Raw genomic sequence first — 25,051 nt, forward strand, 5'->3', positions numbered from 1 at the left:
CTAGATGTTGGAACTTAATTACATAACATCATGAGAAATACTTGGTGTCCAAGTTCACTTTTGGAGAAAGCTCTATTTTTCTTCCTTGGCAAGTATACATGTCCCAAAGCTGATGTTTTGGCTGAGCATATTTTATATGGCAATGCATATTCTGATGCTGCACTCATGTTTGTGGCTTAAGACATGACAAACTAGTGACAGAATCTGTGGAATGAGAAAAGTACGTAGTTGAATGAGTACTTACCTGACAGTGGAAGAGCAGGCTATGAGGGGTCTGGAGAGGCACTGTTTTTCCTGGCATTCCATCTTATGGGAGGATTTGGTGGTTCCTGCCCTGTAATGTTTGTAATTCCAGGTATGAAGTTAGGGGGTCATGCACAAAGCACCTTGCAGGATAAGGAATAGAGGTATGACCATTCAAACTTCATCTCACAGTTTATCTTCCTTATATTTAGCAATGCCAATCTCTCCTCAATATTTTCTAACTAACCTATGCTTATCGTAACTCTTCTTACCACTGCCATATCAAATCCCCCATCACCTCATTTCCTGACATATACATTGTCCTTATATAACATATCTGTAAAGCACACAGATGTACTACAGGGATAATCAATTTCAACCTAGCCTTGTCCAACAACTTTTTATTAAAAAACCCTGCTTTTATTAGGATCATCTTATTTCCACAGATGCATTTATACAAATGCCATGTAGCTCTACTTCCCAGTTTTTCCAGAACCAAACATACTCACTTAAAATAACTTACCTAACTGTAACATTTTTATTAAGAACATTTTCTTTCTCTATGTCATTCTGTAATCCTTCCAAATGCACACAATCTTTTTCAGCAGAGGCACTTTATCATTTTACTAACTCTACATTTAAGCTACCCCTCTATAATTAATGCTTAAATGTCTATAAGGTTTATAGTCAATGCTATAATTAGAATCAAAATATTGTTTAAAATTACTTTTTATTTACATTTATCTCAATCCTGCTTCTTACTCTTCTCCCCCACCTCTCTTACCCCTCACACTCAATTGATATTATTAACCAATACATAATGCAGCTTAAAATGACTGTAAGAAAATGTGACCTCCAAAATTATACTTTAAGCAAGAATTCCTTTATATTGCCTTTCCTATCACTGCACTCATTATGAGCGAAACAGAAGTCTGAGAAGCCAAGAGGGGTTTAATAAACACAACAGTCTTGTACATACATATAATTATTTGTTTATTTACTTATTTATTTCATTTGTTTATCGGGATACAGAGAATGGACAGAAACATCCCCTTTTCAGTGGAGGCATGAGGAGAAAAGTTCAATTTGAATTCTTTAGCACAGTTCTCTGTCAACCAACGATGCAGTCTATGAATTTTCATACACCATTAGAGCAAAAGTTAAAACTTTCTCTCCAAATGTATAACCTTTTAGTTATTAGCATCATATGATCTTTAATAGTGAAACCCTTGTAAGTCTAATGAAACACTAGAGACACAAATATATTTTTTCTCAAATTAGAAAAAAAAAAACAGCTTTGGCTTCTGAGAACTACATACAATGTTTTTCTAATTTCCTGTTCAGCTTATCATAAGCCTGCCAAAGAACAAGCTGTGCTTAAAAGTCTCTGGCTGCCTACATATAGCAGTTTTTAACTCCTGTTCTGCCCTAAAGTTATTTTTGTCCTGACTGAGCTGGCATTTCCAAACCTCCTAGGTTTTCTTTTTTACTGCCCCACAGTTGACAAACATATTTCCCTGATTCTTGCCCACTGGACTACTTCCATTAATACAGCCTCATTTAGCATCAGTGCCTTGTTAACTACAACTAACTAACTAACTAACTAATACAAACTGTTTTCTAGCTTCAGATTTTAAAGTTGCACCTGCCATTTTCCATACCCAGCATGTTGCACTTTACTTACATCCATTTACTTGCTTATAAATCTTGCTCTAACACATCTGCTGTGGCTACATTTCCTTGTATAGACCCATGCAGCCTATCCACTGCATCACTATATTACTTCAGCTTCTTTCATAATCTTTCCTTGATGAGGATATTTCCAAATTATTCTTTTTGTTTTAGTGCAGTTCACCCATCTGAACAGTTATCATGTACATCTTAATTTCTCACAGCATGTCTATAAGACTTCTAAAATAGGTTTGAACTCATGTTTACTTAACTGATCTGTACAGAACTTTACTCACCTTTTATTTGATGTTCCTCCATAAGTATTCTCGGCTGGAGCGCCTTCTGTGTGGAGTCTGCATGTCCTCCCCACGGTCGAGTGAACTTTAAAGGCATGCAGGTAGGTGCATGCGTGTGTGGGTGTGTTTTTCTTGGAGGTTAGGTGCCGGGCTGGCATCTCAACACCGTAAAAATTCACTGCCAATCATTAGCGGATTGGAGTTCCGCTGTGGCGACCCCTAACCGGGAAAAGCCGAAAGACAGTATAGTTGTCCTGTAATGCAAAAAGCATATATTCATGCTCCTGGTGTTATGCTTTTAAAAAAAGTCTTCATAGAAAGGAATCTATCTAATTTTCCCCTCTCTATCCCTTTATAAAGACATTATGCATTTCTATTATTATCAGTTTCTGCTGTAATGTTCTTTTGTCTTGTAGCCTTATTCATTTTTTCTTCCAAATGTATATGAAAAATCTCTAGCTCAGCATATTGGATCTGCTATCATAAAATGCTCTGTCTTTCTGAATTATTTATATATTTCCTTTTCCTCTTACCAGTACAAAATAATACAAACTTATTTGTTTTTTTTTTCACCCAACCGTTAAACATTACTCATTTCCCTGTTTGCGTAAATTATGTTACCGACACAAAGCCTATTACAGTTTCACTGAAGCAATGTGAATATTATATGTCAATATAAGCAAGGGCCCAAAACATTCCACTTGGCCAAAAGACCAGGCAAAATTTCCACCCAACCTAGCCATAAATCCATTCTGTCTCACATATGCGTATAAATAACAATATCCTGACAGAATATGACATTAACTTTCAGTCCATTGATCCATTCAAAAAATTTTGGATTTAATTTTTTGCCCCTTTTCATTTCATTTCTATTTTTACACTATATTTATGTTATTTTTCTTTTTTCAGTCTTTCCCATTTAGACTTATCATTTTCATATTCCAAAGATCTGTCATCCTCCCTATCTTCTTTTACCTGCAGAAGGCAGTACCTGTTGTGCACGTCGGACTACATTCCACTTTTTGCATGTTTCACATTCTCCCTTTATATAAACCCTTCATTATTAATCCCTTCACTGTAAATACATTTCTGTTTCTGAAAAATCAGCAACATTTCATTGTACACTTCATCTGGATTTTTTCTACCATACCCATCTCTGCATTCATGCTGTTTCACTGACGACAGTCTACGTAAAATGTTCTAATTAATCACTCACATAACGTATGCTGCAACACAGCCACTTAAATGACCATAATTTCCATGTTTCACATCTTTTAATGGAACATTAGGCTACAGAAGGTCTTTGACAGCATTTGACAGTTTTTTTGTAGGTTCATAGGTGTGTACTAGGCTAATGGCCTTGGAACCTTTACAAGCCTAGCATATAGTATTACTCTGGCATCATGCCACCTAACCTTAGTTCCCAGAGCCTCTGTCAAGTAAAGCCACTGGAGTGATCCCCAAGATTAATTTTCTATTTCCCATCCACTCATCAAGATTTCTTTTGAAGAGGGCCATTGAGGTGCTCTGCTTGACATGTATGGGAAGTCATGGGCACTGCCTGGGTTATGAAACTGTCCCTACAGCATGTTCTATTGATTGTGGTAATGAGGTTGAGGTCTCTGGAGCATGTGGTGTGGAAGGATTGGGATTTCTTTAGAAGTAGCATTTCTAACAGAGCTGGGTCAGACATGATTTTGTATGTCAAGCAGAGACTGACTCTAAGTAGGCAATATGAGAAAGAGAATAGATGGAGTTTTTTGAGTCTGTCCATATAGGACAAGTGTTTAAGGTCTAGGATCCTCTTTGTGAGGTACTTTTCTGGCCTATCCAATTGTTGCAGGTGTCTAGTGAGGTACATGCCAAATGGGGCATTGTGCTCAATGATTGGCCTAGTGAGGGAAGAGTAGAGGGAGACAATGACCTTTTTCTTCCTGGATGCAAAACCCTTAGTAATGAGATGTTTCACACAGAAAAACTTTCTCACCACAGTGGCAATGTGGTGGTCAAAAGAGAGGTTGCTGTCAGCCTGTGTTCCCAGATCTCTTATAATGTCTTCTGTATTCAGTGGACTACCATCAATGTAGTAATTCATGGGAACTGGGTTTTTCCCAAAGGGGATGATGACACATTTTTTGGCATTGAGCTTAAGGCCATGGTTCTGACACCAGTCATTGGTCTCAGTGAGGCCTTTCTGTAGGATGTCAACATCACTTGTTGAGTTAATAATAGCTCACAACTTGCAATTATCTGTGAACTTTGTCAGCCAGAGTCCCTTTGTGTTTGCCTGGACTTCAGAGAAGTAGATACCAAACAGGAGAGGGCCCAGGACCAAACCCTGTTGGACTCCACTCGTGACTTGTCTGCAGAAGATTAAGTCAGACTGCCTGTCATAAGACTGACACTTCTAAAATGTTTTTAAATAGTTTAATTGATCATATAAGCTATTTTCATAGATTAGTACTAAGCTAACTGCCATTGCAAGCCATTTTAAGCCTATCCAATTATCCCTTGTAAGGCTCAAACCCTGCACCTTGTGTTTGTAAGGCAAACACCTTAACCATTAGGCCACTTTACATGTTTACTAATTCTTACTGTATCTCCTATTATAGTTTTTATACAATATTTACTTTTTTACACAATATTTACTTTTATATTTAATGGTGTTGGTGATGTTAATGGTGTTGGTGTTTAGCATGTATATATATTTGATGCAATAGAACTTGATTTTTTAATGTGTATATACCCTTAAATTTTTGCCAGTGTTTTTTGGTGCCTTTTTTAAGCATATAAATGGAAGGAAGTAGAGATAGTATTGTTTCTGATAAAGTTCCTTTGTAGTTGGAATGAAAGCACTCAAAACTTTGTAGAATTAAAGACTCTGTGGTGTTCTAGTGTGGCATTTTTTTATTATTCTTTGAAGTTAACAAGTACGCTGATTGTGGTTTTGGGTTTTTATATGTTCATAGGTGGTTAATAGGCTATTGACCCGAAGATCTTTATAAGCCTAGCCCTTTGTACCCAGTATAATACTTGAGGAACCCAATATAAGGATCATGCCTAAACTTGAGATCTTAGTTAGTAACAACTGCCCATATCTAGGAGGGTCAAATCCCCGAAATAATTTACGGTTTCCCATCCAGTTCTTCAGGCTATGCTTTAACAGGGTCATAGAAGAGCTCTGTTTGATGTGAATTGGAAGCCTATTCCAGAGGACTGGCAACGTCTGAGAGACATATCTGTCTCTCCAGCAAGTCCTATTTATGTCGCTGGCCAGGTTAAGGTCCTTGGAGTGGGTGACCGTTGTCCCATTTGTTTTGTGGATGTGCAGCATTTACATTAGGTTTGGGTCTGAGATTGCTCTGTAGGTCAGACACATGTCTCCTCTAAGTAGTCTGCATGCTACTGAGTACAGTGACAGTGTCTTCTATTTGTCAATATATGATATGCACCTGACCCTGAGTTTTATTGGTTAGAAATGTCTGAGATCTCTGAGGTCTCTCAAGTTGCTGCAGATGCCTGGTAAGGTATTTTACAAATGTTCATATTTTGGAAACTACTGAAATATAGTGTCAGTTAAAAGGAATTAACAACAAATTAATAAAAATATCTGCTATCCCACCATTATATTTCTGACAATCTAACTTGCTCTTTTCATGGTTTATCATCCCTTAAAATCTTGAATATGGGACTTTTTAATTTTATACCTTTTAACATTCAGTGGCACTGGCAGCGCAGTTCACAGTCAGCATTATGTCTGCATTAACTGCATTATACTGCATCTCAAGCCAGAACCCTCAACCCATTTAGTTTGAGAAAGATGAATAAAAGCAAAAAACAATGAAGGGCAAAGCCCCAAAATAAGGAACAGCTTTTAAAATGTTGGTCTTATATACTTAGAAAGGTGCTAGAATGGCAGCATTTGCATTAGCATACATTTTCTAAATGATATCTATTTTATTTATTTATTTATTTAGTTATTAATTTCCTACAAGACCGTATATCTATCTGAGCTAACACCAACTCAGGCAGATGAAACCATGGTCTAAAGGAAGAATGGGGTTGAAAACAAGGACGGAGTGAATATATTAGCTAGTGAAGGGTTGTTGTAGGAATAGGCATAAAGGAGAAAGAAAGAGTGGGGGACAGAGAGAGAGACAGACAGAAAGACAGTTAAAAGAGATGCTGGGTAACAAATGAAAGGGGGTCAAAGAGAAAGTACAGAGTGACATACCATGGCATTTTGAAAAGAGAAGAAAAGGCTGCAGTGAAAACATTAAGGACTACTTGGAAGAGGAAGGAAGAATGTGAATGGAGCAAGAATGGTTGGGGGAGGAAAAGAATATGTGTTTTAGGTTTGATGTTAGGGGCAATAAGTAACACGTAAATGAAGATCTTCATTCATGGTTTCATATAATGTGGGAAAGGGAACAAGACGTTGAGCATGAAAGCTAAGTCTTAGACTGAGGGTAGGGATGATTTATACCTTCTGCTATGAAGCTAGAAAAAGTCACCTGTCAGGAGGCAGTAAGAAAATGGAGTACAATATGAAGGAGTAAATTCGAAAGGTAATGGACACTGTGTATCTAAAGACAGGCGAGATATGATGATGAGCACAATAAGGTGACAAGATAATAGATGCAATTTAACATGAAGGGAAAGGCTGTAACAAATCAGAAAGAGCAGGATGAGTAAGAGGTGTGGATGGCATGGTGGACATAGTTAACAAAAATGGGGGTACAAGATAAGCATGCATAACTTCATGTTAACCCTGTAAACCATACCTGCATTCTTCATACAGTAAAAAAGTGAATAAGAGATACAGAAATGCTAGGGGTAAAGCAAATTTAGTTTATAATGAAGGACTTAGAAAACATGTCCGGCAAGAGCAATCTGCAGGTTTTTTCTTTCGCCATTATGGTGAATTTACAAGCAGAGCATATTAATGAAAGGGCATGCTTAAAATACTGCTTAAGAATCAGTGGCAATAGGCAAAACAGATAATACTGACATATATTTGAATCATTAACATAAAGAGAGAACATGGCTCAGAAGCTTGAAAATATAAATGCGGGCTGTCAAACTACTCAAGCATTGAGATCTTTTAGCCCTCTTATCAAACCATCAGTATCCTACACTTAAGAAGAGGCATTTGCACAGCACAGAAGTCTACTACAAGCAATAAGGTCTGTATTACTTCATAAATGCAAGAGAAGAACACTGCACCAAAAGTGATAACGCAAAAGCGATAACGCAAATGGGTAATGTCAAATGCAAAACAATGGCAGAAATAACTTATGTAAGCAGATAACACTAATTGCCAAATTGTCGATGCATTAACTCAGAAGGGTAGCATGCTCATAAGATGTGATAGCAAGCTTGCAGCCCATAAGCCTTTGAGATGCCTGACTGTTATCTCATTTGCAAATGTCAGATTCCCATACATGAATCAGTTATTTATTTATTTTTTTTTGGAAACTATTATTACCTACATATGGAGTTTGTAACAAAAAGCATCTTCCTGTCACTATTTACTGACTGCCATCCTCGATGATTTGATAGACATCCAAAAGGGTCCGACCAAACACATCAGGAAAAAAGTCAGGAGCATTCGGTGAAATCAGTGACTGTGGGGACATACGGTACAGATTGCTGAAACTAGTGCTCTTATACAAGCTCAGCTACTGGTTGAACAATTTGTGATTGGCTTTTATAGGCTTAAGCTTCCATTGTCTACCAAGGCTGCTGCTGACAGCTGACTTCATGCAATGTAAAGTTACTACACTGAAGCTCCAAGTGGCAACAACAAGAACAAAACAACAATGTAAGGGGAAAATAGTGGTTCGATCTCTGAAAAACCTCCTCAGTTCTCCATGTCCAAGTCAAAAGCTAAACCATAAGTGAACCCTTCCCAGCTGTACTGTAGATCATCGGAGTCACTTTCTTCTCTAGCATATGTAGAATTTGCTAGTCCAGCTTCCTGTTTCTGCTCTGCCCCTATTTAACATGCAAACCCAGAGTATCCAACTGAATATAAAATATAACTTGGGTCCACATGATAAGCAGGCAGGAACAGTTGTGCAACATCAACATGTGGGATGGTGCCGCATCTTTGGCAGTATGTTAACTCTGAAAAAAGCAGCACTTTGATTGGCTGAGCCATCTCAGCCTGTACAGAGCTGTTTAGTGGGAATACAAGCACCTGTATCAGAAGGTTGGGGATGTGGTAATTTTTTTAAGTAAAACTGGGTACTGTCATGCCATTCAGGATACCTGAGAGTTGTGCAGCTCACATATACTAATTTTTTGGTTCCTTTTCCATAGCCTCTTTTCAAGGCAATAAGCATCCCATAAAGTGGTTAATTTTGGGTTGCCACAGGAAAACAAAATGCTGACAAACCCTGGCCATTTGTTCCACCCATTTCAGTAAATAAATTTGCACTGCTTCTCTTTCAAATCTATGTAGTGCAGTGGTGCAGCAGTTATCATTGTCGCTTCACAGCAAGAGGTTCTCCGGTTCAATTCTCAGATGGAGCACTGTAATGTGATATTCTTTGCTGCGATGTAGCCTTGTATGTGCCATGCATATCTCAGTATGCACTCTTTGCTGATTAATTGAATAATTCATCTAGATTGCATATAATTATGTGCTATAATTTAGGTTTAAAAAAGCTCTGGCATATTTACTGTGCTTCTATTTTACTGTTACTCACTTTGCTAAACTGTTTTGTTTTACTGTTTAGTATGCCTCATTGGTTCTTAAGGCTTAAGCCTGTCATTTAAGTTCTCCTTCCTTCCTTTTTTTCTATTTTTAGTCCTAAAAGAGGTACCAAAAAGTTATGCTTTCCAGTATTATCCACTATCTAAAGTGGGAGAGAAAGTTTTATTCTGGAGGCTGGTTTACATTTTCATAAATCACTGTTATATCGTTCTTTGAAGAAATGCTCTGATAAACATAGTTTTGTTAGTATTCCTTTTATAAGGCCCATGGAAAATTACATTAGAGAACAGAGAATACCGGTGGCAAATTTATTTAAATGCTGGTAAATTTCCAAGGTTAAATGAGACCATTTCTATTGCTAGTGTTTTAAAAATCAGGTTATATAATAGATAAATGTGTATATGTTTTTAAGAATGTAAACTATTTTAATTAGCTTAATAATGGTTAATTATTTAATTAATGTGGTTTGGTATATATAGGAGTGTATAATGATGGTTCATTGTCTGATGAAAGCTGGTATCACAGCCAAAAGCACTTACCTTGGATTCTATTTCATTTTATTAAACTTGGATCATGCTTGGAGCAGTTGGCTTGTTTTTTTGTCAGTTTAATTTGTATTTGGTTATGAGTATTCCTTTTATGTTATAATCGGTCATTTCAAGACAATGTATTCAAATTGTTTAACTACTTATGTTATGTTGACCATGCGTACTTTGACATTTCCCTACTAAAACGTAGAAAAAAATCAGCATACTAAAGAAAATGAAGGTAATATATCTTTCTGTGTGTGTGTGTGTGTGTGTGTGTGTGTGTGTGTGTGTGTGTATATATATGTGTACGCATGCATGCATGAGTATACTTGCTCATGCATGAGACACTGTCTGTGTGCAATGAATGCAAGTAATTATGTATATATGTATATATATATATATATATATATATATATATATATATGTATATATATATATATATATATATATATATATATATATAGATAGATATATATATATGTATATACACACACACACACACACACACACACACACACACACACACACACACACACACACACACATGCATACCTTCAGACATACATACCACAAATAATTAATAGATATTAACAGCACGGCTTCCTTCATGACAGTGTTCAGAATGACAAAGTTTTTAAATTAAACCTGAGTAAAAAACAGAAAATGCTGAATTATGTGATTTTTCTTTCATGAATTAAAATATGCACTCCCTGTGTGTAGAGGAACAACTTAGAAACATCAACTGCTGTTTGCATTACTTCTATAGTGCCTTGTGTATCAGAATGTAATTTATAAAATCTGCCTTGAACACCTGGCTGTAGAAATACCTGTGTTGCGTTTGTATCACAAGAATGCTGGACCAAGCAAAAAAACTGGATTAACATAACCCATGGCAACAACTCCATGCTAAGCATTCAACGTTTTAAGACCAAGGCATACAGAGAACTGAAAAGAAGTTAAAAGCAGAAATTAGTATACATAACTACTGTTGCACAAATGATAGTAAAGAAATATAATTATTAAGATAAAGGCATGTGTAAATTGTTCCAATGCATTTCTTAAGTACATACCAATATGTGAAGTTGAAATGCACGAGAATTTTAAGATAATATTTTAACCCACCCCCACTGAATATGCACAGTTCTCCTTTCCTTTTTGGTAAAAATATAGTGAAAAACAGACATACACACACACACACACACACACACACACACAAACACACACACACACACACACACACACACACACACACACACACTCTCTGAAGGAATGAAAATAACTTTTTGCATTTACCTTTTGACATTAATTCAAACTGCTTTGTTACTAAAACATTTGTAGTATATATAATATTGAAGTCAAATATTAGTTGTAAGAATCTAACTGAAAAATAAATCCCCATTTGTTTTTATTACGGGGTCATAATATCCTGCAATGTTTGCATGAAAAAGCTCAAATGAAACATCTCCTGTCAAATATCATGTCATGACAAATAACATACCTGATATCACTACTGTCAAGTTATTAAAATTACCCAATTGTAGGTTAGAAAAGTGAAACTGAGTGAAAGTATAGTTAACAGCAAAAGGTGCTGTTGTTGAAGTTACCATGTCTGTAGCAACATTATCAAATCCATGGCTTCAATTGGCTGGCACAGAGCCAATATGTTAATGTAGTAGCACTATGTCTAATTGTGTCTCTTTTGTGAGAACATAATATGTCACAAAGAGAAGGTTGCATGTTTATTTTGTCAGCATATTTGTAACTGGAACTTGGTTTGTTGCAGATGCTGTGCAGATTGATTTTTGGTTGTAGGACTTTGGAAAACTGGGATTTTGGGAAAAGGTGATTTCCTAGTTTATTTAGCATCTTTACTCTTCTCTCAGGGTTTGTGGTCACTTGGAATTAATGGGACCAAAGTGACCATGCTAACACATTATGGGAGTGCACTGGGGTTTGCCACCTGTACATATAATGTTTCATAGACTACGAGTATATGTTTTGCAGTAATTGGGGTCAATATTAGAGACTTTAATTAGTTAATTAACTTTTGATTAATCTTAGTAAATCTATTAGCTAGCATTCCAGTGCCTAATGTTTTTGCGTAATTGAATGTCCGTCCTCAGTATGAGGTATTTGCCTGTTCACTGACAGAGGATGGACTACCTAGTTGCTGTAGCATCAAAGTCTGCAGTACAAAATGTCAGGTAGCTTAAAAGAATAGCATTATGGTGATGATCAACGACTAAGAAAAAACATGGAATTGTTTGTGGAAAGTATGAAAGATCTTAAAAACAGAGATCCATGGAGGGACTGGCTAGGAGTAAAGAGAAGCATGGAAAATGACCGCAGCCACAGGTCATGTCTTATTGTTTAAATAATATATCACCATGGATTGCATTATTGCTACTATATGTAAGAGTATATGGCTGACCAAAATAGAATATTTTTATTGTACAGTATCACCACTGTCTTAATTAGGTGACATACATTTGGAAAGACATTACAGAAATAAACAACAGAATTTATCAGGTCATGCGATATAGCTGAGGATCATCCTGTTTGAAAGACAACCAATAAATAGATGACTAATGAGCTCCAACCCTAACCTAGATGCCAAACTTTCAAAAGTGAATTACAAAAATGAATTAAAACTCCCTTATGACAGAAAACTTAATTGATCTAACTAAGCACAAAAAAGGATCTAAACTGCCCCTAAGCCTCATTCACTGGCTTTAAGTTCCAAACTGAAAAAGTGAAGATAAAGCACAAAATGAAAAAAAATACTCTCCACAAAAACACTTCTAACAGAAGATTAATTGCACCCAAAAATTCAAAACTCAAATAAACAAAAAAGAGCAGATAGGAAAAGCATCTATATATCTATCTATCTATATATATATATATATATATATATATATATATATATATAGATATATATAGATATATATATTGTTAATGGAAGGAGTAAAAAATACAACAAAAAGTGCCACAAAGATACCACTGATAAAACTGTATCCATAATCAAATAATCAATAAGGTCATTCAAAATATCTCTTAATTTTCAGTCCTAGTACTGATATGCATGGGAAAAAGTCTGGATAATTGTAAAACACAAGTAGCAAAAGAAAATATCCAGCTATTTATCTATCAATCTATTTACATCCTTCAGAACTGTCTAAACTTGGTTGTTCAAATAAAAGCAGCATCAGGTCATTAATACTGAGTAAAATGAATGCAAACTAAAAATGGACAACACAGACCACATACAACCTCGAACCATGGCACTAAGCAAGCAATAATACCTGACCGGGTGTGTGTTACTGTGTAAATACTGCCCACCAAGGGGAGTAGAAGGCCTGACACTGCAGGTGGTGGGAATCTACACACCTGGAAGGGCATTATTTACAAAATAACACAGCACCCAGAGGGCATTATTATGCTTAGAGAATGGGCTATGTGTATTTTTTTTAATTGCTATATTTTTTAATATAGCAATTAATTTTTCCTCTGCCTAATGTTTCACACTTGCTGTAGTATTCGTAACTGTTGCTGGAGGAAGTATTTTACATTAAAATATCGGTACGTATTTAATGACTACACACCCTTCTCTCTCTCTCTCACACATCTCTCTCACACACTCATTCATCGACACACGTTCCAAATTATCTTTAAAAATACATACATTATTACACTCAGCAAATGTATTTATTTATCTATTTATTTATTTATTTTATATTTGTTCAGCTGGGAAAGTAGCCCATTTTCAGCAGAGACCCAGGAAGAAAAGCTCCATAACAACAGTACAAAAAAGATTACAAAAAATTAGAAAACATTAAATTTCCTAAGCCTTACAACAGACAGTAATATGAAATACATTAGATACATAACTAAACCACTGTGGTATTATGATTTGGTAGAAGTAAGGCAAGGACAAAGCAAAAAAGAAACATTTGATTGATGGCATAAGAAACTAGCCAGGAGTATTACAGGAGCATGGCCATTGTTGAGTAAGGCATTTGTCTGTTTTAGGCTTTATTGGCCTGAATTTGTCCATAGCAGACTTAAAAAGAAAAAAGTCATGGGCATTCAGAACTGCATATAGCTGTAAGACCTGATGTCCTTAAAGCGTCATTTGCATATATCCCACATTACCTTTAATACAAGAGGTTTTAAAGAATCTCTAGCTTGGCTGGGTTTTTCTTTTAGTTTTTTGCTGATTGTTTTTTTCTGTGTGACCTTGTTACTCATTGTTTTACTGGACCAGAAGTGATGACATCAGTCAGGTGTTTTGGGGGGGAGAGGACTGTAGGAATTTTTTTTAAGTAACAAATACTATTATTTGTCTTTTTAACACACTGATCTTTTGCATGTGTTCTAAACACAATCAAAAATGAGTACTTTCCTTCAAGTGAATTACACTGATTTGTTCTACTGTTAACTTCTAAAGACCATAACAATCTATGCTGCCTCAAACTGTGGTAATAATTGATAGTATATTGCAGCAATTCAGAAAGAGTCACACATTAAATAATCGCTACTTCTCAGATTTGGGGTTATGTTGAACTGAGAATATTAAGGGCTGGTTTGCTCCTTTCTTCACTTTTCATGTGTTGATACTGCAGGAAACTCAATTATAGGAAGAGGATAGTAGAGTGCATGTGTTTATATTACATGTGTACTCAGGTAAGTAGTTGTGTGCAATCAGGGCTAATCATTTCTCTGTTTAAAGTTGCTGAGTTCCATGGTATTACAGTGGAATTTATTCAACCGCTTCCTGTGTCTGAAATTAACTTTTTCAGGTTAGCTCTGGAATGTATTCTTAATTACAAAGACTACTCCTGGAAGACTGATTAGCACATTTACTAGGACCCTGCCATAATATAGCCACATCCTATTCCAGTTAGCCTATTTCAGATAGCCAAGACAACAAACAGTAAAACCAGTAGTTAAAAGGCTGGCATATCAGTCTGAGCCATCAGTGCCATACCATGCAGACCATGAACTAGTTGAACTATACAACAATTCATACTTAAACCAAACATGGTTCAACTTTACCAGCTGTTTATTTGATACATTCAAAATCAAATATGTAAAACAGATAAAGAACTTAGCACTATAGTCCCATAAAAAATGCTTCAAGACTTCTTCAGAGTTCATTATTAAGTCTAACATCATTTCCTTTTATAAGCAGATTGCAAGCAATCAAACTATCAAACAATTTAAGTAATTTAACTAATTTCATGTTTCAATTAAAAACATCACTTAAAATTCTTTCCTTTGTAGTGCACAATAAAAGAAATACCAAAATGCACATTTCGTATAATTCTCTCCCACAAATAAAAAAAAACATTATAGATATACTTTCATTAATACCAGGACACTTTGTGGCAGTCAGTCTAATTTGCTACATCAACTCTTTGCATTACAATAAACTATAAAGGCCACCCCTCTATCATTCATTACAACCATATCCACAATGAAAATCATTGAGTGTTTGTAAAGTGCATTGGTCTCTCTACATTTTTTGATGTCACAGACATGCTCATGTATTCTATCTTTTAACTTTCTTTTAGGTTTGCCTATATGAAGTCCAGGGCATGAAATGCACATTGCCAGGTAAACTACCATCCTAGTGTTACAATTGCATTTGCCTAGACACTTAAGGGACTTGTTAATACCCTCCACAATTACAAACGGTCCATCGTTGATAAATCTACAGTACTTAAAAGCTCCACATTTTACCATTTTGGAGGCCATGTCACAACTTTGTGCCATGGGGTTCAACTCCTAATAATTCTTAATGTTCCTATACCTGTTGTATACTACACTGGGTCCACTGCCCAAAATACTCCTATATTAATCTGTAAATACCAGGTCCCAGCAGTTGTACATAACTTTTACCAAACTAGGGGCTAAGGTGTTATATGATATTAACATAGCTCTTTCTCTTCAAGCCCCCACCATATCTGTGAAGGCTGCTAGCCTAGCTAGATAGAATTTTGTAGATAATTCTATGTTATTGTAAATATTAATGTGATCCACAGGAGTGTTTTACAAATGTAAGAAAACCGTATTATATGTTTTGAGCTTCAAAAATGTAACCATAGTGCACCCTGCTGGAAGAAAGCTGATAAGTGAAGCATTTTTTTGACTGTTTGATCCCAAGCTCGGGAAATAGGATGTCTGGACTAAGAAATAATTTCTGTTGTCTTAGGACAAGAGTTAATTAATAGGTTTTATATGTAAAGTGTCCTTTATTGCTGTGGTTTTCTGGCGGGTGTAGGATTACAAACAAATGTTACATTTTGAGTTCTGTGAACCTGAGAAACTTCAGCAGAGGTGTCAAAAATGACGTAATGTGAAATGACACAGCAGTACTGGGCATCATCTATTTAAGACTTTCTCAGAGAGAAAGAATGAGCATTTTGGATTTTATCTGAACCACAATACATCAGTTCACCAGCACTTGCTTGCAATGTATGTAAGTAATATTTAGAACTTAGGATTTCTCTTAGAGTTAGATAGGAATGTATTGAGTTTGGTTAGATAGGAATTTAGCCTTATGTCAGACTATCCTACAGTATTGTTTTAAAACATGCTCCAGTGAATTCTGAACTCTTGATTAGCACTGTGTTGAATTGATGAGTATTGTTTTGTGTTTTTATCATTTATTATTAAATATTCTTAAACCTTTCAACTGTGGTTGTTTTGTGTACAGATAATTTAAGCTCTTAGAGTACATTGCATGTATTTGGTGATACTGTCCAAGCCACTCCAATAGTCTTGCTGCTTAGTCACACTTACTATTTGGATAACAGTAATATTACACAGTGAAATTGGTCACCCTTTGGGAAGGGCATTATAGTAGCTGATAAGAGTAGTTGGTGGCAGTGATTACTACCTTATAGCCTGGCAGGAGGGGGCATAGCTGGAGAATCTGTGTCAGCCTTCCTCAGGAGTGTCTGTGCATTAGTATATAAACCAAATCTCAAAGTGTGTGTGTGTCAGCTACTTGGGCAGGGACACAAAGCACTGGGTTGGAGTTGGAGGGCAAAGGAAGTTTGGCTTGGCTTGACACAGCTGAGATCTGAATTATCCTCCCCAGTGTGCACACCCTCACTGGTGTAGTGGGTGAGGATTGACCTCAGTTATTTAAGATCTATTTTGATTCAGTATAAAAATATCAGGGTAGCAGCTTTTCTTGAATAAATTCATCAAAAATTCTAAATTAATTCACAAATTTATTGTCCTCATAAATTAACCTGTCTTAGACCCTCTTTCTGTCACTATGGGCCTTAATGGGGGGCTGTGTATAATTGTTGTGGCCTTTTAGAATTCCAAAGATTGCCAGTATTGATGGATTGTCTACTCTCAAATAATGATAAACATCTTGAGTGATAGTCCCTTGGCTTAACATATCACTGAACACCATATCCAGTTTATAGCAAGCCAGTGTTATTTCATTTCTAGACAGCAGTCTATAAGTATTGGTTTTGTTTAAAATGTCCAATATTTTCCCAGCATAAATACAATAGTCCATTATGAATATGCCAGCTCCATCATCGGGTTTTGTCACCCTCAATGACTTGTCATTACTAAAATAATTAAGAGCATTCCTTTCAGCTTGAGTTACGGTGCTCCCACCATTTGAGTGGTACCCACAGCCTCACTAAAATATTCTTCACACATACTCTCAAACACAATTCAGAATGTTGGGGGGGGTGGGTAGAATGAACGTGCTCTTCTCCTCAAAACATTATTGTTGACATTAATGTGCTTGTCTTTAAATTATATTTTCATATTTAACTAACGAATACACATTTTTAACTTCAAACACAATTGAACTATGTCTGTAGTAAAGTCCGGAGCAAAAATAAACCCTTTCATGAACAAAGAGTGCATGTCATCATTTTACATTAAACTACACAAATTGTACACTTTGAAGTGAGGCAGGACCTTTCCATTGTTATGTTGCTTCCCTGGAGGTCTTCAATTGAATTATGTTCTCTTAATACCTCTTTCTTCCCTTCCTCCATGTAGATCTCCTTATCGGTTGCCCAAGTTTGTTTCCATCTGGTAGGCGCTGCGACCATTGCCATATTTCTTGTCATGCTTTTCCATCCTGGGCAAAGCTAAGAAATCATTTTTAGTGTGATGAATATTCATATTCAATGGTTCCTGTCTGGCTTCAGAATTATATGGTGTTGAAAATATGAAAGCTTCACCTCCTCATGTATAATTAAGCAACTACAGTTTTGAATATGTCTTCCTCTGCTCATAATCAAATCTGTCTGTCCCAATTTCTTAACTTTACATTGCTTGTTTTCCTGTGCCAACTTATCTGTTCTCAAAAAAATCCTTTTATGATCCAATAAAACATTGGGGAACAAGAGATCATTTTCAGTACAATTGAGCCACCTGATTTCTCCTTCCAATGATCTAATTTTATGTTCATTGTTAACACAATCTACCTTGCTATCTCCAAGCCAATCCTGTCAAATAGCTCTAAAAGGCTTTGATGTAGAACTGAGTTTTCTTCCAACCCATTTGGGAACTTCCACAACTGCAGTCCTTTGGGTACCCTACTCTCAAACCTTCATTCAAATACCTGATAGCTACCTGTAGTGTCCAGTATTGTATTGCCAGTTTCTCTAATTGTTTTGAGTTGTGTAGATAAAGAGCCTCTGTCAGCATGCTCTTTATACTAGTAGCCTTGGTTGAAGTTCATCAACCAAGCATTAACGTTGAAATTTAAGTCATTAGTAAAAACAGGTGAACTACCCCAAACACTCATCCCATTGCTGTTAGCCATTTGTGTAGAGTACACCAAAGGACATCAATCTGTCATGCTTATCAACCCCGCCATTGTCTGTTTGCTGATTGTTTTTAAGAGTAAACTTAGCAATCTGTAGAATCAGAATAGTTAAATTGACAGACAACAATGAAGCTTGCTCTGGCATTTTAATATATAGCACTGTCGGATCTATAATAAGTATTTTTTTTTTAAATTGAGGGAAAGAATCATATGAAATATGCATTTTAGTAATTGTTTTATTGTGCATTGCAATGGAGAGAACTTTTAGTAATGCTTTTTAATTTAAACATAAAATTAGTTAAATTATTTAAATTGTTTTACAGGTTGATAGCTTGTAGTCTGGTTATAAAAAAAAAGATGTCAGACTCAGTGATGAACTCTGAGGAAGTCCCAAAACATTTTTTTTGGGACAAAAACACTAAGTTCTTTATATACTTTATATTTTTTACTTTGAGTCTGTCCAATAAACAGTAAAGTTTAACCAAGTTTGGTGTAAGTTTGGATTGATGTATAGTTCAACTAGCTCGGGGTCTGCATGTTATAGCACTGACGGTTCACATTTGCATGCCAGCCTTTTAACTATTAGGCTGACTATTTCATTTACTTCCTGCAACCTTTTCTTGTTTTTTAATTCACCATCTCCACTGTGCATGCATGGCTGTGTGTGTGTGTGTGTGTATACATGATTGTTAATGCTCCTGTCTGCCATCTTTGAAATTTAACAGATGACATATATAAATATCCAAAATCCTTTTACTATGTTTTCTCCTACCTACAAAATATTAGTACTTCGTATCAGTTTTTGAAAGTATCCACAGATTTGCATGTGGATTTTCCTCAAAGAAGAAATTTAGAAACTGGCCTCCAGTCAGATGTTGATCTTGGATGATGTTCCCTAGGGTGGGTCTACCTGGCTCACATCTAGCAGATTTGCAACCTACCATTTCTTCTGGTACATTTCTTTTTTAGTGAAGATGTAATACTTGCAGTGAAGGGGTGAGTTGCATGGTATTCACTTTACTTATTGATCTAAAAGCAAGGGCTATATAGCCCAATAAATTGCATTCCTTCCATATAACTGCTAGTTTAACATTTTCTTTTTTTGAAGAATGCTATAAAATGACAACTGTGGAACATCTAGATTTTTTCATGAAAAGGAACTGTTGAATAGCATTTTGAGGTTACTGTCATATCATTGTCCTTCACAGCCCATAAAATAAACTTTACTCCAAAAAGATCTAATATACATCTATGTGACCATTACCATCATAAACAGAAGATTAAATCATTCTATTTTTCTAAATTCCATTAGAGCTTACAATTGCAAGGAAAACAACATTTCTGTTTGCAAACAAAGTTTATGGGCTACTTCATACATATTCTGTCATACTTCAGGGTAACTAAAAGAACTGCTAGATGCCGAGAGAAGGGTGCACACAGACAATGTACTGAAACACCTACTTTTCTGATAGATGCTGTAGGATGTTTAGCATCCATCTGAACTAGCCCAACTCAGGCAGATCTGAATGAGGTGTAATATCCATTTTAAAGGACAGCACAATGAGGAGTACAGCATCCCACATGGGTTGCACTACAGTGACAGTACTGGAAAAATGAACAACTGCACAACTGAAAAAAACATTTGCAGATACACCACCCTCTTTCCCAAAGGAGACAACCACAGTGTTACCCTCAGAAAAGCTAAAAGATTTCCCATCCTTTACAGAAATATACTTGTATTAGACTTTTTTCCAATCAAAATAATTATTGAATAAACACTCATTCATTTTGCACCCAGAATCCAAGCCAGAATCTTACCAACTTATAACCTTAGATTTTTTTACTACACTATAAATTCCACAACACACCTACTAACCATCCTCTCCAAAAGATCATACCTTCTCCATACTTGCTCCAATAAAATGGACTCCATCTCAGATGAGATAATATTCATGTGAGGATTTAACAAGTTCTAAAAAGAACTAAGACATTACATATTCAAACAGGCTCATTTCACAAGTTTCCAAAACATGTCCATCACATAATTGCAGTCCTTCATCTGCATGCCCTCTTTACACCATTATCACATGTCATTTTCTCAGCTCCACTTACATCCTCCTTCTCACTGCTGCTCATATTACACCTATATTATCAAAATCACTCATTAGTACTCTCAGGCCAGATTCTAAAAGAGTTGCCCTCAATGTAAGTTTTCCCTGATTATGAAAGACCCACTCTCAGTCTAATTGTCTTACTTTGGTGTAAGGCCTATCTGCAAACAGCCTTACTATGTAGACCCAATTCCAAAACACTTGCTCTCAGCCTGCTCTCAGCATACGTGGTCACTTACACTGACTGCAAATCTTTTGGAATCAAGGCCATCTGAAATAACTGGACACTGGTGTTATATCTCTTGTACATATGTCTTGTTATGTATAAATCTGAAATATATGTTGTATGCATTTTCTGTTTTATATATTTAAATATATAAACATGATGAAATGCTACATTAAGATACAAAGACAGACAGACACAACACACATATGCACACACATTCTCAAACATATGCACTCACAGAAGCACACACTTATGCACACATGCAGCTACATATATGTACACGCACAGATATATGCATGCATATGTCCACAAAAGCACTCACATGGGGACGTACACAAAGACACAGACACACACAATGCAGCACAACACATACACACACACACACACACACACACACACACACACACACACACACACACACACACACACACACACACACACACACACACACACACACACACACACATACACACCCACCCACTTACAATGAATCAAATGTGTCATGCCATTTTGCTAATATGATTGTGATGGATGGGTACCAAAGTATGTACCTATTGCGATTATAAAACCGTCTCACCTTTGACTAGCCTTTCTGTAAAATTAATACGGAATTCAAAATTTGATGACAAGCCATATCAGCTTACCTGAGTACTTTTTTTTATTTATTGTATTTGTGCAAAGCTACTCCAGTATGCTTAAGATCTGCCATTCTGAGTAAAAAAAAAATACTTTGCAACAGCCTACCAAGCTAAAAGTTTGTAAATAAAAGGAATAAATAAGCACATATTATTTTTGTTATACTGAAGTGGAATCAATCCAGAAATATAAGATTGCTGACAATAAAGTTGACCAGTAACTCAGTCATTTTATATGCATTTTTACTTTAAATTTCTTGCAGTTTATCCGCAGTAACTACAGCTCACGGCTAAAATGGATAGCTATGTATGAATTTTTACATATAGAAACTTCCACAGCTATAACCACCGACCGACCAAATTAAACCTATCCATCCTAAATGGAAATTATATTCACTTGGAATCTAATAATTCCTTATTAGGAGAGTTATATTTTAAAGTTTGACACAATAACTGCAAAGGAAATTCTATTTCCAAGCTACTTTTTCCTTGAATGATTTGCTATGACAGTACAATGAATCTGCATTAAGTTCCTTGACCCATTTCAGTAAACTTTAGTAACAACATTTTATATTAAATGAGGTGGCTAACTGTAGGGTCCTAATCTAAACCGATGCTGTGGCTATGGGCTGCCAATTTCACACATTCCCAACACATTTTAAATTACACCAGCCTGTGAATTTCTGGCTGATGCACAAGGTTGGTGACACTGGTCTCATGTTTATAACACATTTTATGAAAAAAGTCAAGTCTAGGAAAGCAATTTCTTTCCCTGAATGTGATTTTTCAGTGGATGATTTTTCATGAAAGAGCACGCAGGCCTTTTGGAATATTGAAAGAGGCCCTTGACAGATACAGAGTAGAACAGTAAATGTAAGCATTTCATTTAACAGTCTGATGAATTCACAACTGCGCAGTTAAAATGTTAATAAATAAATAAATGTACATTATTTTGCACTTTCATAAGAAAAAAGATCATACCCTTTAAGAGGATTTACCACTATTGCATGTGGTTCGCCAGCTATGTTCGTTAGCAGTCTTGTGCAGTTTGCTCCATTTAGTTGGCCTACATTTATAGAGTACCTTAAACTAGTCCAGTGAGTTGTATAATAACTGAACCAGTGCATTCTTGAGTGGTCTGTCCAGTAAATATTTCCAGCAATCCAGTCAACTGAAACATCTCTTGGTCTTTTAAACTCAGGACACTAGAAAGAAAAACGAAGAACAGAGAAATGTGAAGTTTTTTATTGATGTGCTCCAAAAGTAAACAATTTAACACTATTAAATGAGCCTGATGCTTTGCAGCTGCCTTTTACTGTCTAGTGTATTACTGGATATAGATAAAATATGCACCGGCCAGAAGTGTTTATTGATGCTGGCTAATGCAATGAAGAGTAGTTTGATCAATAGTAACTGTCAGCATTTGTAAATTAAAACATCAGTCATCTGAATCATTCATTTACTAGATTTTCTCCACAACAGAGCCTTGTTAATGTTTATCCAGGGATAACAAAGCAGGGCAGCATGTGCCAACCTCACTGAAGCCCTGGAATAAATTAATAGCAATATTAGATTACATGTATTCCATGAAAAACAAAAACAACCTCACATCGCAACCCAGCTCTAAATGGAAAACTGTGGAAAATATTTTCATGTAATTAAATATTCCACTTTTTCCAGTATTCCTTCTTTTTTAATATATGGCAATTTATGTTCAAATTAAATATATGTCTATACTCACTAGGTGCACCCTTCTGATGCATGTAAGTCACAATGGCATTCATTAGTGTTCATTTAAATAAAGATTGGTACAATACGACAGCATTGAAAAATTCAGACAAACAGTACCATTTGACTCAAGGTTAATGGTAACATATCCTGTCATCAATCTGTTCCACCACATAGGGCTCACGTGTGGCCTTGTGAAATACATATGTACTAATCTATAAGCAGTACCATGACATGTGGTACTAAAGTTGTGAATGCCTTTGTTGAGACAACATTGTGCAGATATTCCGTGAACTGCTTCAGAGAGTAGATTTGAAAAAGAGAGTCAATATTTAGTATATGCATTGCCCACAAACATGAGTTGTATTCCTGCACACAACATTACTGTTAAGACTGAGTCTTGTCCTGATATGTTCTGAATGCATATGAGAAAAAAAAGTTTATTTATAAAGGCTAGTTACATATTCATTTTTTTCTCTTCTATATTTACTTAGTTCGAGTAAGCAAAATTCTCATTTATAGAAGAGATCTAGGTACTTAGGAATACATGCACCAAAGCAAAAAGCTAGGGGCAATTATTAAATAGCCAAATAAAGCTAAATAGTATATTATTGAGACATTTCAGGAAACCAAATGACTTTAGAGAAAAATCCATACTGACATGGGGCATGCAAATTCCAGTCAGTAACAACATATGGAAGTGAGGACTGAAACCCAGACACTAGAGCTGAGAAAAAAAAAACAGTAACACTAACCACTGCACAATGATGCTTCCTTTTTATAAAAAGTACTTCAGATGTTTTTTTTCCAACATGGTCATTCAGGGTTCCTTTTTTAAGAACTTAAACTTTGCTACACAAAGGATCCCACTGCTACATAAATATCTTGTCTACGAACTTCTGTTTCCCTGACACTATTCTGCATGCCTTCTTTGAATGTATACGTTTAGAAGTGTATGTGAGGCACAAAATGTACTAAGATAGGAATCTTGTGATATTGTCAGTGCAACTTATGAGCTAAGGTAACAATCTAAGTATTAATTATATTCTAAAGAACTTGGGATACAGCCTGCATCTTCCTATGTACTTTATGATTATATGGAAGCAGTCTATAAGATCAAATCTCCGATTTGACTAGAACCAGAGTCAGCTATGTCTCAGAAGTGCTGCTTGGTTACCTAAGAGTAAAGGACAATTTAACTTCAACAAACTAAAATTAATGCAAGCTTAAAATACTGCCTTCTGTATCCAAGTCCATTGACTTTAGACAACTATTTCCTCCACCTGATACTGCTTGATTCATTATTTTTATAAAGACACAGATCAAAGATTAATGAGAGAAACATCATCACGTGGATTGTGGGTGATGAGATAGATCTTTTAATTTCCCTATGGTCACTCAGGAACCTGGACACCTTATATGAATTGTCACGATGTCCGCTCTCTTTGAAATATAGTACTTTACGGCTATAACTTGCTAATGAGCTTTATCTTGGGCTTTTAGATCTCATTTCTTTAATTTTCATGTGCATATAGTGCTACTGCTGGCAATTCCGTTAACCTGTCCTGCACTGCAAAAAAGGCATCTGTGCTTAGCTGACTTACCTATCTGACAAATGAAGAAATCACTTAGAGGAATGCTTCCCTTCTGCTCATTCGGAACTCAGTGCAATACCATGGAAATGCTATATTTCTCAAGAAATGCAAGCAGACTCTTTTCTGTTTACATTAACTAGCAGCCTTGTAGCTGCTAATTAAAGTCAGGTCATCTGCCCGGGTGTAGACCACTTATTTTACACTGCTAGATACAGAACACCTGCTTTTCTGAAAATAGATCAAGGGACAAGCCCTAAGTTTTAATTGCAATGGATCTGACTATTCCAACTATGCCTGCAGTGAAGACTGAACACATCATTGGTCATAGCAATGAGAACTGCACCTTTGCTGATATCCATAGAGATAGGTGGGTAAGTGACACATGGATTTGGGAAAACATTGACATCCCCATGGGTTGGGAGGGTGGCCTAATGGTTAACGTGTTTGCCTTACAAACGCAAGGTGCAGGGTTGGAATCTC

At 36.0% G+C, this 25,051-nt stretch overlaps 1 protein-coding gene across 1 annotated transcript in view; it reads right to left on the reverse strand.

Annotated features, from left to right (window-relative positions):
• The window catches only part of LRP1B (LDL receptor related protein 1B), a gene marked incomplete at its 5' end in the record, with an annotated part of 5,941,474 nt that overhangs the window by 623,611 nt on the left and 5,292,812 nt on the right, over positions 1-25,051 (reverse strand). The window contains one exon of the mRNA XM_044073672.1: positions 22,230-22,453. Coding sequence (XP_043929607.1) covers positions 22,230-22,453 — 224 coding nt within the window. The remainder of the gene's footprint in view (positions 1-22,229; positions 22,454-25,051) is intronic.

This window comes from Protopterus annectens, chromosome 6.part0, assembly GCF_019279795.1.
Source record: "Protopterus annectens isolate FY-2018-M chromosome 6.part0, PAN1.0, whole genome shotgun sequence".
Taxonomy (NCBI): domain Eukaryota; kingdom Metazoa; phylum Chordata; order Ceratodontiformes; family Protopteridae; genus Protopterus; species Protopterus annectens.